At 21.1% G+C, this 13786-nt stretch overlaps 3 protein-coding genes across 3 annotated transcripts; 2 read left to right on the forward strand and 1 right to left on the reverse strand. All coding sequences in view use genetic code 6, as the record gives it.

Moving 5' to 3' along the window:
- Positions 1–34: 34 nt before the first annotated feature.
- TTHERM_000002658 (hypothetical protein) lies at positions 35–616 on the reverse strand (the record flags this gene model as incomplete). The annotated part of the gene is made up of 1 exon (XM_012795629.1): positions 35–616. One exon carries the CDS (start codon positions 614–616, stop codon positions 35–37), a length of 582 nt encoding a protein of 193 aa, XP_012651083.1.
- Positions 617–4226: 3610 nt separating this feature from the next.
- Positions 4227–4748, forward strand: TTHERM_000002659 (hypothetical protein; the record flags this gene model as incomplete). The annotated part of the gene is made up of 1 exon (XM_012795630.1): positions 4227–4748. The coding sequence occupies one exon, from the start codon at positions 4227–4229 to the stop codon at positions 4746–4748; it is 522 nt and encodes a 173-aa protein (XP_012651084.1).
- A 1643-nt stretch (positions 4749–6391) lies between these two features.
- Positions 6392–7307, forward strand: TTHERM_00002660 (lipase family protein; the record flags this gene model as incomplete). The annotated part of the gene is made up of 2 exons (XM_001008047.3): positions 6392–6820; positions 6873–7307. 2 exons carry the CDS (start codon positions 6392–6394, stop codon positions 7305–7307), a joined length of 864 nt encoding a protein of 287 aa, XP_001008047.2.
- Positions 7308–13786: the final 6479 nt, after the last annotated feature.

The raw sequence follows: 13786 nt of genomic DNA on the forward strand, positions 1-13786 counted from the left end.
AAGCCAATTTTAATAGTTAATTATTCTATTTTTTTCAAATTAGATACAGAATCAAAAAATAACCTGATTCCCTCAACTGTGTAATTTTAGCAATCAAATATCTCGTACTCCAATAATTTGATTTCTTTTAAATACTAGAAAGATTCTACTATTTAGCAACCTTCTTACCACTAAATATCATTTCCTTAGGAGTTAAAGTACAGTTTTAAGCTATTTAAATTTTTTAATTCTTTGATGCTTTAACCTAAAACTTAAACACTTTCTGTTCCTATATTGTTTCCTTTTTCTATAAAAAATAATAAAGAACTTAAGCATTTTAATTACCTTATAGATTTAAACAGACATTGAGCACCCTATTAGCCCAAAGAATTACTAGAAACAAGTCTTATGACAACATCTGATAAAATATCTAGAGTTGAAAAGCAATAATCAAGATATTTTAGTTGATCGATACTAAGTTGCTGACTTTTTTCTATATAGCATTTTACTTAAACTATAGTATTTTTAAATAAATCTTCATTTTATTAAATGGCAACTTAGTTTTATTCCTTATTACACTTTTCTAATTATTTTTTAACTGAAATTGCTCTCGAAAAATGGAAATTTTTAATATCATGAACAAATTAAATTGTATTTAAAAATGGTAAATCCTTTAACGAGTTAATTATGTAAGTTGATACGTAAGAGCCTATTTCAAATTTAAGGTAAATTAATTTATGCAAATTTTAAAATTTTTGTCTTACAAAAATCATATCTTATTCTGTAAAACAGGCATCATGAAGTTATAGACAAAGCTCTTATAGATTTTTCAAGCCAGATATTTGCAAAAATAATTCACTCATGTGAGAAGCATAAGAGTTATGAGATTCAAAATTAATATCTAAAAATTTTAGCTAAAATTTGTTAGAAATACTTGCAGCCAATAAATTGAATATAATTTAATTATTTTAGCTTTCTTGTTAAGCTTTCAGCTATAATTTCAAAAATTTTAGGCTGCTCAAATTTTTAATGCTCTCAAAAATACAAAGAAGATTTTATTAAGATAGGCTATCTTCTATGCTGATATTGAAGCGTTTAAGATGGAGTTTATTTTAAAATATAATACTAAAATTTTAAAATCCTTGCTCACTGAGGTTTTTCAGTTTCAAATCTATACTTTAAATTTCTGTTAATTTATCCAAACTCTGTATTAGCGCTTGACTTGCTATATTTTCTAAATGTTAAGTAGGCATAAAAAGAGTTAGATTTTCTAATTTTTACATTCTTTGAATACTCTGAGCTGCTAGTAGAGCATCGAATTCATTCCAAGTTTAAGATTCTTGGAAAATTAGAGAGCAACTTGTCAATAGAGACAAATCTTTCATCATATTTCCAAAACTTTTTATGTTAATTTTGCTTTTAGAGTTAATGCTGAAAAAAAACTGCTTTATTTTATTGGTTGTCTAAAGAACTTCAGACCAAAATTTTAATGTGAATTGATCCTCTGCTTAATCTTCTACGTATTTGATACATAAACTAAATTTTTAAAGTTATTTAATAACATACTAAAATTTTTAGACCATTTCTTTATCAATATTTTCAAAAGGTACTTAGTGATCAACATTTAATTTCAAGGATCTTATATTTTATTGATTTTTTAATCCTTTGAATAAAATCTCTAAAATATTTTGAGAAACTGAAAAGTTAGATCTGAAATTTATTTTTAAGGAATCAATAGATTAAATTGTACTTAATTTATCAACAAATTCCTAAAACTATACCTCTTATATGCTACTTTTTTCATTACAGTACACAGATACTAAAAATTTGAGAGTTTTGAGGTATTTTAAATTTTAAAAGCAAGAAACCTAAGAAATAATTTCATCTAAATTCTATCCAAATTTAATTTTGAAAGTCAAGTGTTCAAGGTTTATAAGACTCGAAATAGCTTTTTCAATTCCTAAGTTATTCAATTTCATTATTTCTATGTATTGTAAATAAAGCTTAAGTGTTTTCAGATTGTTTAAATTGCTAAGGCATTTAAATAACTCCACAATTACATGTTTAGGCATTTTGTTAAATCTCTCAATGTTTAACTCAAGAATTTCCAATTAAGTTAAATTTCTTAACTAATTGATAAAATAACCCATACCATTTTAAGAAGTAAGTTAACACTATTTAAACTTGATAGCGAATCTTTTTAAATTTTGTAAATAAGTGATTCCATCTGAAAAACAAGAAATTGAAGATTGAATTGCCTAATTCATTTGAATTTCTAAAATTTCCAAGTTCTTTAAACTTTAATATGTCTCTTTTAAACTGAATCCATGGTCATCTAATGAATCGTTTTTTTGCTAAAATGTAATGGCTAAAGTTAATTCTTAAAGTGAATTCAAATTTCTTAATCCTATACTTAATAACTGGCCAATATCCTTTACCTGCATAGATGGTTAATCAATTTTTAAATAAATTTTTTTCAAGTTTTGAATTGATTGAAAAGATCTAAATAATGAAAAAAGATAGTCATTAATTTAAAAAACGCTTTTTCCTATTGAAACAAATATATTTTGTAATTCTTTGTTTTTTTCTAAATATTCGTCTAATTTTTTAATTTCATTTGGTGCTTTTAAAAAATATTTTAATGATAAAGTAAGTTCTTTAACATTCTAATAATTATCTAATTAGTAATCCAATCTTTGGCTATTGCTATCACAACTTAAATCGATTTTATTTTATTTTACTTATTTACCCATTTTTATTTCTAATTAAATTTATTTAAAAGTCTAAAACGAATTTTTATTTTTAATGAAAAACAATAAATAATAAATTGAAATAAATAAAAAATAAATAAAATTAGCAAGATTTAAATAATTTACAAATTTATAAAAATTAAGATTGATAATTCATTGATTTATTTATTGCAATTTTTTTATTTTAAAATTTATTTAATTTTGATAAATTTATTTAAATTATTCAAATTACATAAAAATAATTTTAAAATTCTGAAATTTATTATAAAAATATTTAATAAAAGAATACATTAAATGAATATATTTGATATTTTTGTTATTATTAATAAACAAAGATTTAATTAAAGCTGAAAACGAAAATAAAAATAATGGAGCAAAGGTAATAAATAAAAACAATTCAAATTACAGATTTTATCCCATAAGAAAAAAATGAAATAGAAATATAAAAATGTTAATTTTCAGATGAAATTTCATTTTTTGTGAACAAAACTTAAGACGCATAAAATCTAATAACTCGTGTTTAAAATTATTGCTAATAATTGAAAAATTTAAGAAATATTTCAATTTGTATAGGAGCTAATATCTTTTTAGGAGAGAGAGGAATATCGAAAATGTTTGAAACTCTAAAAAATATTAAAACTCTTCAACATCTTAAATTGAAAATAGATTAAGGAAATTAGTTTGGATTAAATAATGGTGAAGCACTAATAGAAGGTCTCAATTCATTAAAACATCTTAGATCTCTAAACTTAAAATTAAGCATTTTTAATAATATCAAGTAATAAGAACCAGATATTATAGGGAAATCCTTTTGTTAACTGGTTTAATTGGAAAGTTTATCACTGACACTTTATAGATATATAGGAAAAAGAAATATTCAGAAGGAAGTTATCAATTCAATTAAAAATTTGAATAAACTTTAGAATTTAAAACTGAAAATTAAAGATAGCTATTTACACATTTATGATTGCTATGATATTTTGAATTTTAATGAAGTTAATTTGCCTGATTTGTAAGAATTTTTTTTTGTTATAAAAAATAACAGTTTGAAGTATCCAGAAAATGAAGTTTTAGATAATTTTTTACAAATTTTAAATTTAGATAAGGATTTTGCTTTAGAGAAAAGAAATGAACGCTTATTACTTATTCTTGGAATATTCAAGTAAATTCATTTATTTAAAAGTGTAAAAAGGTTATCTATATAATTCGATAAGTTTATACCCTTGAATTTTTATTAAAAAATATTCGAATTACTAAAAGATGTATAAAATCTGATAATACCTAAATTAAAAATGTGTATTGATTATTTTGAAACATCTGAAGAAATTACTGAATTTACTAATAATTTGATTAAATTTCAAGGAATATAAGAGTTAGAATTAAAATTATAGGGAGAAATTTCTATCATATATTTTTATCAACTTTTGTAAGGGTTAACATAACTAAAAAATTTACAAAAATTCTCTATTAAAGCTTCATACATATCTGAGGAAATTTATGAGAGCGAATCAGATGAAAAGGATTCAGAGAATGAGGAAGAAGAAAAATAATAACAAGAAAAAACAGATTAAAAAAATGATGATGGAGCTTAACAAGAAGAATTTAAAGAAAAAGAAGAAGTAGAAGTAAAAAAATAAAAAATTGAAAAAGAAATATTTTAAGAAATAGAAGATCAAAAGAAATATCAATAATAAAAAGAAGAAAAATAAGAAAATGAGGAGAAAAAATAAAATGAATTTGAATGTGAAATCACAAAAAAGGATTTAAAACTATAGAATTTAATTGAAAGCTTGGTAAGTGAAGATGTTATAAATTACTATTCTAATTTAAAAGAATGTTGTTTTTAAGTTAAAACCTATTAATTTGATTAGTCTTACAAATAAATTAATTTAAATCAATTTCTATCTTAAATAAAATCATTAAGCAGGTTAAATATTTCACATTTTTATGATCATTATGAAAATGAAGAAATTAGTGTTTAAAAAGAACATTTTGATACATTAAAATGTACCAATTTGAAGAAACTAAAAATTAATATTTCTTAATTTGAAAAAGATTTCAATTTAATCTAATTTTTCAATGCAATTAAACCTCTTTGTAAACTTGAAAAACTTGCAATTATCCTTAAAAACGAAAAAAAAATGAATTTAGATGAAATTTTAATATTGAAATAAGTCTTTTAGAATTTGTAGAACCTAAAAGAGCTCACTTTGTATTCGAATTTTGAGTAATCAGAAAATTTATAAGAAATATAACATTTTTTTGAAGGCTTAAATTATTTGAATCTTGAAAAATTGTCACTTTCAATACCTCAGTCAACTTTTGATAGTAATTCTGCTTAATATTTTAGTAATTAGATTGGAAAATTAAAAGTTGATAAAACTTTTAATATTTCGATTTAAAAAAGCAATTAATTTTTTATTAATGGAGCTGATGTCTTCCTATAAAATCTTGTTAGCCTTTAATAAATAGTAGAATTTGATATAAAAATTTTGAAAAAAAATATTTAGAAAGAATAGGTTAGAAACATTTTTTCATAATTACATCATCTAAAGTAGTTAGAAAAACTTAAGATAGTTATATTTGATATAGAGCTAACAGAAGAAGATATATAATTCATTAAGAATTCTCTTAAATAATTATATTAGCTATAATAATTGAGTATTATGGTTGATTCCTTTTAAGTTCTTTATCTTATGAATTTACATTAAGATTTACCATTTCTATAATTATTTAGTAGTGAGTTTTTCGATTTAAAATTTAAAAGAAATGGTTTAAATCGAATAAAATTTTGTTAACAAGAAGCCTAAAAACAACTGAATAATAACCAATCTTTACAAGAAAGTAGTTAAAAACTTGTACAAAAAAATTTTGAATTATTGAGAATTAAAATAGATTTTAAATACTCAATCTTGAAAAAAGAAATAGAGAGTAAATGGGTATTTTAAAATTTATAAATTCCTTAAAACATAGAACTTAAAATAAATTCAGCATCTCCAGCCACATATTAAAATTTAGTTAAAATATTTAAAAATTTTAAGTTACATTAATAAATAAGGTATGTCAAATTAAACTAGCCCAAAAAAATAAAGACCAAACCCTACAAAAACGATATGCAAAACATTTTTTATAAAATAAAATATCTGGTAGAATTTAAGTAAGTATTTATTTGAAATAAAAAATAGAAATTCTCTACAAAGTATGCATTTAAGTAAAGGTAAATCCTTTTCTTATATTTATACAAATCAATATTAAATATATGATTAAAATTAAAAATAAGTTTAATTAAAATTAAATATATACTTTATGTTTATTACAAAATAATTTTTGAATTTTTTTGATTTATAAAAATTATTTATTTTTATTTTTTATTTTATTTAATATAATATCTTTATTTGATTATAGTAGATTAAAGCTAATTTATTTATGTAAAAGAATAAGCACATATTAATTTATATTAATTGATATACCACAGTGCAATTACATTAACAGAAAACATTTAGAACTTTTATAGAAATAAGTGAGAAAGTTTCTTGAACTTCTAAAAAAAATATTGAATAGAACAATTTTTTTTTACATTTAAAAATTGCTATTCCTATTTAATATAAATTTTTGATTAAATTTAAGCATTAAGGTAATAGTAAATAAGACATTTGATCAAGATGATGAAAACACTAATTTTACTTATTTTAGTAACATTGAGCTAATGTATTTAATATAATGAAACAGAGAGCATTTAATTAGCAGCTTACTCGCTATCAAGTTATTGTAAATCAGACAATTTAAGCCCATATAACTGTGGTAAAATATGCGAAAGAAGTGGTGAATTGTCAGATGTATAATTTATGAATGACTATGAATAGAATTTATTTGGTTATATTGGATATTAGCCTTAAAAGAATTAGATTTTAGTTGTTTTTAGAGGATCTATACTATCTGACAAAAAGAATGTGCTGATTGACTTAGATATTCTTAAGATTAACTACCCTTTTTGTCAAAATTGCAAAGTTAGTAAGGGATTCTTAGGCGCATATTAAAAATTGAAATCACAGGCTAATAAGCTGATTTAAGAATACAAATAACGATATAATGTAATCAAAATGTCAAAAAAATCATTTTAATTACTAACTTATAAAAAAATAGGATGCCCAAATAGTAGCCACAGGACATAGCTTAGGAGCAGCTTTAGCAAGTTTATTTGTTGTAGATGTATTTGAAACATTTAACTATTAAGTGGATTATATGTTCACATTTGGATCACCTAGAGTTGGAAATTAACACTTCGCTAACTACTTTAACTAAATTATTAGTCCTGATAATAATTTTAGAGTATTTAAGGGGAAAGACTCTATAGCTAGGTTTCCCTCAAGTACTATTGGATATAATCATTTTGGTTAAGGAGTTTATTATGATGAATAAGATAATTACATATTTTGCTAAAACGAATTTGATGCTAATTGTAATTAGTATTATTTCTGGTAACTAAATTTCGCAGATCACTAAAAATATGTCAAATGCACCTTTAGCTAATTTAGAGGCGATTAAATGTGTACAGGATCTAAAAATGAAAACATATGAAAAAATTATGAAATATATATGTAATTATTTAAATTAAATATATAATCAAACATTTATAGTAGAATAAAAACATATAATGTAAAAACAATTAATCATTTCAGATGATATAAATTCAAAAGATTTCATAAATTATTTTTTTTCAATTAAAATTCAAAAAAATATGAAGAAATATTTTGGTTTTGATTAATATACTCTTATTTTATATTAAATTTTTTTAAAAGTTTATAATTAGAAAAAGTAAAAAATAAATTAATGTAGATATTTCAAAATTTTATTTTAGACCAAAAAGTAAAATATAAAATATAAATAAATATAAATCATTCGAATTCATAAACGTCATTATAACATTACTGAATAGAAACAACTCTTTTTAGTTTATTTATTATATTACTATTTTGGCTAATTGAAATAAATTAAAGGTTTTGTAGCAATAAAAGTGATCTGCAAATTTAATTTATTGTTTCATCTTATTATTAATTAAAAGACAGAGTTAAGCTTCTCAAGTTTTTACTTAATTTATTGCATAAATTATTAAATTCTATGAGAAAATCTGATTTAATTGTCAAATTATTTAAAATTATAGACAAATTTTATAAATTTTATAAATTTGCCACTTATCTACAAATCTCACAAGCAAATTATAATTATTCAGTTGTTTCTTAAAACTTCTATTAAAATATGAATTAAATAGATATACTTTTCACCTATTTCAGCATTCCTAAACATTCTAAAAATATATATAGATTTTACCATTCTAAATTATTTCCTTCTTCATAAATAACAAAACTTAGAGCTTTCAAATATTATATTTACAGTAAGGATTAGCCAAATACTTTTAGACTTTCGTTTCCTATTTAATTTTTTGATTGCACTTCAATATTTAATTTTTTCATAAATTGCATATAAGATAGATTCTTGAAGATTAATAAGGAGTTACTTTCACCCAACTGATTATTTTTACAGATTTTAAATTCTAATTCTGTTAAAAATTTTAAGCTCTCAAATATGAAAGGAATTAAATTTTATTTTTATGAGATTTAAACATCATAATCAGTTAAAAGACAATCATTTTCAATTTTTAAAGATATTTTTTGAGGATGATTCTATGATTAACTCTATAATTGTTATGAATTATTCTATTAATTAATTACATGATGCTTTTCAACTAAAAATTTCCTTTCTGATGAAACAAAGCAATGATTGAAATTTTTTACAGAACTTTCAAATTAGATATTAGTAAGAGATTATATTTCTTAAAAAAGTTATACAAGGTGCAGCATACTGAAAGAATATCCTGTCATATAAATACTTTAAAGAAGCTTTAATTTGCTTAAGTATTATTTAAATAGGATACCTTCTTCTTTCTTCATCAGCAAACTCTTAAAATTCAAAAACAAGAATCCTACTCTCTTTATTTAGGAAATTTTTTAAAACATATTCTCAAAATTTTTCCAATAAACTTGATTGATATCTATAGAAATATCTATGGTTTCTAGCTTTTTAGGAAATTTAAAGCTGCTTCCAAAATCTGCTTCTTCTTCTTCACTTTAAAAGTTTTTTCCAATGATATTAATTGTTAGATAACTTAAATTTTGTAAGTTTTCAAAGATCCCCAGTAAATTTTTTATTGTTTATTTACTGAATTAATCTTTAATTATTTTTATTTCCAAAAAAGTTAGTCTATTTAAATTATTAATTGTAGTTATCAATTTTTAAAAACCTAGATCATCAACAGTGGCACAGTCATTTTAAAATTAAATTTCTAATTGATCTAATTTTTTTAATTCTATTAAATTATTACTCAATTCTTCCAGACTTTCATAGGAAAGATTAATTTTACTTAAAAAATTAAGCTGTAAACTTTCTAAATTTTTATTTTGCTTTAATTTTGTAAACAAATTTAAGAGCTAACTCTCTTCTAACTATAAAAAATCGCTCAAATTTATCTTCAACTCTTTCAAATTAAATTTATTTTATACCGAATCTTACAATTTCATTGATTAAGGTTTTAATTAAGTTTATGAAAAATCAGAAATATGTAAATAAAGCTCCTCTAATTTTTCTGAAACACTAATTGACTTGGCTAATATATTTGGATAGAAGCTATTATCGAAAAAAGTACCATCAAATTAGATCCTAAAATGTATTACACTCAATTATTATATAACTTCAATAAATTACTACACATTTAACTAGTCAACCTGAGAAAAGTTATTCATGTTAGAAATATCCACTTTTAATTCATTTAGCTTTTTAAGAGAGTTAAGTTATGCTATAAAATTGATAAATTCATGAAATTTTAAATCGCTAAAGTAAGAGAATTTAAGTGTTAAAGTTACTAAATTGGCAAATTTACAAATATGTTCTGCTAAATCTTAGAAATTATTTTTTTCATCTTAATCTTCTTAGATTGTATATTATTTATAATTATCTATCAAAAAATCTAAAATAACTTATTCCAAATTATTGATTTTCGAAAAAATTGATAAAATAAAATTACTGAGAGAGACTGAAATATAATCAAATTTTATTTTTAATTTTTTAAGATTTGGTAAAAAGTCTCTGCAAATCTCTGTATTCAATAATTGAAATTATTATATTTTTTCTTTATTAAAACAACTAATGCTCAAGTCTAATTTTTAAAGATTACTTAGATTTTTTAGGATGCGTAATACATAATGAAAGAAATTATTAGATATAATAATTTAATACCCTAAATCAATACTTAATTCTGTTAAATTATTATTTTAGCAAAGCTCTTCTTCAAATATGTCTAAAATGTATGTAGCTTATTAATTACTATAAATTATTTCGAATGAGAATGACTGTAACCCAGATAAGTATCTTATCCCATGAAGTAATAAATTCAAAAAGTATGTCTATTTTTTCAATTATTTTACTGATATATCTAAGGATCGTAAGTTCAAAGAATTTTTATAAAATTCAATTAAACAGAGCTATTTATCATCAATAAAGATTTGTGAAAATTCAAAGGATAATTTAAGGGATTCTAAATTTTTAAAACTTAATAGGCATGTGGTAAGAGTTTGTTATTATATATTTAGTAGATGTATCATACTATCGAAAGATAAACTCAAATTAGTAATTTATTGAATATTTTTAAACAAATAGAGAGACTCTTCAATCACCAAATCAAATATTTGAATAAAATTTATTTCTAAAGATTTAAAGTCTTTTTTATCATTTAAGAAGTCTTTGATTATTAAAAAATGTTTTGTAAAATCTTTACAAAATTCAACAGATATTTAAAATTTTTCTAATTATTTTATTTTTTTGAGTTTATTTTTGAGTTTTTCTTCTGATAGAAATTCATTTATACATAATGTGTTTATTTTGTTTTGTTATTTATTTTGCTACTCCATTTTTTATTTATTAATGTTTAAAATCTTCTTAGCATTAAATGAGGGTAAATAAAAAACTTTATTTTTAATTTTACAATTTAAAGAATATAAATTTTATAATTTATAAATTTTACCGAGCCAAAAGATTCAGATAATAATAAAAATACATTTATTTTATTAATAAGGAATTAGATAAAGTAAAAATAAAATTAATGAATATTTCAAAATTTTTTTAAAACAAAATGTAAAATATAAATGTAAATCAGTCAAATACATAAACATAATTATAACATTTTTGAATAGAAACGACACTCTTTAATTTGTTTATTATTACACTTTTTTGGCTAATTGAAATCAATTAAAGATTTTGTAGCAATAAAAGTGATCTGCAAATTTAATTTATTGTTTCATCTTATTATTAATTAAAAAACAGAGTTAAGCTTCTCAAGTTTTTACTTAATTTATTGCATAAATTATTAAATTCAATGAGAAAATCTGCTTGAATTGTCAAATTATTTAAAATAATAGATAAATTTTGTAAATTTTACAAATTTGCCATTTATCTACAAATCTCAATAGCAAATTTTTATTATTCAGTTGCTTCTTAAAACATCTATTTAAATATGAATTAAATAGATATACTTTTCACCTATTTCAGCGTTCCTAAGCATTCTAAAAATAAATATAGATTTTACCATTCTAAATTGTTTCCTTCTTCATAAATAACAAAACTTAGAACTTTCAAACATGATATTTAGATTAAGGATTAGCCAAATAATTTTACACTTTCGTTTCCTATTTAATTTTTTGATTGTACTTCAACATTTAATTTTTTCAGAAATTGCAAATAGGATAAATTCTTGAAGATTTATTAGTAATTATTTTCACCCAACTGATTATTTTTACTGATTTTAAATTCTAATTTTGTTAAAAATTTTAAGCTTTCAAATATGAAAGGAATTAAATTTTCTTTTTGTGAGATTTCAACATCATAATCAGTTAAAATACAATCATTTTAAATTTTTAGAGATATTTTTTGAGGATGATTCTATGATTTACTCTATAATTATTATGAATTACTACTCTATTAGTTTATTGCTAATAATTTCCTTTCTACTTAAACTGTGCAATAATTGTATTACTTTATAGAATTTTCAAATTAGATAAAATTAAGAGATTATATTTCTTAAAATAGTTATACAAGGTGCAGCATACAGAAAGAATATCCTGTCATATAAATATTTTAAAGAAGCTTTAATTTACTTAAATACTATTTAAATAGGATACTTTCTTCTTTCTTTATCAGCAAACTCTTAAAATTTAATAACAAGTATCTTATTCTCTTTAATTAGGAAATTTTTTAAAACATATTCTCAAAATTTTTCCAATAAACTTGATTGATATCTATAGAAATATCTATGGTTTCTAGCTTGTTAGGAAATTTAAAACTGCTTCCAAAATCAGCTTCTTCTTCATCACTTTCAAAGTTTTTTCCATTGATTTTAATTGTTAGACAACTTAAATTTTGTAAGTTTTCGAAGATCCCCAGTAAATTTTTTATTGTTTCTTTACTGAATTGATCTTTAATTATTTATATTGCCAAAAAAGTTAGACTATTTAAATTCTTAATTGTAGTTATCAATTTTTAAAAACCTAGATCATCAACAGTGGCATAATCACTTTAAAATTAAATTTATAATTGATCTAATTTTTTTAATTCTTTTAAATTATTATTTAATTCTTCTAAACTTTCGTAAGAAAGACTAACTTTACTTAAAAAGTTAAGCTGTAAACTTTCTAAATTTTTATTTTGCTTTAATTTTGTAAACAAATTTAATAGCTAACTCTCTTCTAACTATAAAAAATTACCCAAATTTATCTTTAACTCTTTCAAATTAAATTTATTTTATGCAAAATCTTACAATTTCATGGATTAAGGTTTGATTTAAGTTGATGAAAAACTATAAAAATCTAAATATAGTTCCTCTAATTTTTCTGAAACACTTATTGACTAAGCTAGTATATTTGGATAGAAACTATTATCGAAAAAATTGCAATCAAATTCAATCCTAAAATGTATTAATCTCAATTATTTTATAACTTCAATAAATTACTACACATTTAACTAGTCAACCTGAGAAAAGTTTTTCATGTTAGAAATATCGACTTTTAATTCATTTAGCTTTTTAAGAGAGTTAATTTATGCTATAAAATTGATAAATTCATAAAATTTTAAATCACTAAAGTAAGAGAATTTCAGAGTTAAATTTACTAAATTGACAAATTTACAAATATGCTCTGCTAAATCTTGGAAATTATTTTTTTCTTCTTAATCTTATTAGATTATATTTTATTTCTCATTATCTATATAAAAATCTAAAATAACTTATTCCAAATTATTGATTTTCAAAAAAATTGATAAAATAAAATTAATGAGAGTTACTGAAATATAATCTAGTTTTATTTTTAATTTTTTAAGATTTGGTAAAAGATTTTTGCAAATCTCTGCATTCAATAATTGAAATTATTATATTCTGCCTTTATTAAAACAATAAATGCTCAAATCTAATTTTTAAAGATTACTTAGATTTTTTAGGATGCGTAATAGATAATGAAAGAAATTATTAGATATAATAATTTTATACCCTAAATCAATACTTAATTCTGTTAAATTATTACTTTAGCAAAGCTCTTCTTCAAGTATATCTAAAATGTATGAAGCCTATTAATTACTATAAAATATTTCAAATGAGAGTGACTGTAACCCAGATAAGTATCTTATTCCATGAAGTAATAAATTCAAAAAGTAAGTCTATTTTTTCAAATATTATACTGATATTTCTAAGGATCGTAAATTCTAAGAATTTTTATAAAATTCAATTAAACAAATCTATTTATCATCAATAAAGATTTGTTAAAATTCAAAAGATAATTTAAGGGATTCTAAATTTTTAAAACTTAATAGGTATGTACTAAGAGTTTATTATTATACTTTTGAAATATGTATCATACTATCGAAAGATAAACTCAAATTAGTTATTTATTAAATATTTTTAAACAAGCAGAGAGACTCTTCAATCACTAAATCAAATATTTGAATAAAATTTATTTCTAAAG

Source organism: Tetrahymena thermophila (assembly GCF_000189635.1).
Source record: "Tetrahymena thermophila SB210 genomic scaffold scf_8254803, whole genome shotgun sequence".
Classification (NCBI taxonomy): domain Eukaryota; phylum Ciliophora; class Oligohymenophorea; order Hymenostomatida; family Tetrahymenidae; genus Tetrahymena; species Tetrahymena thermophila.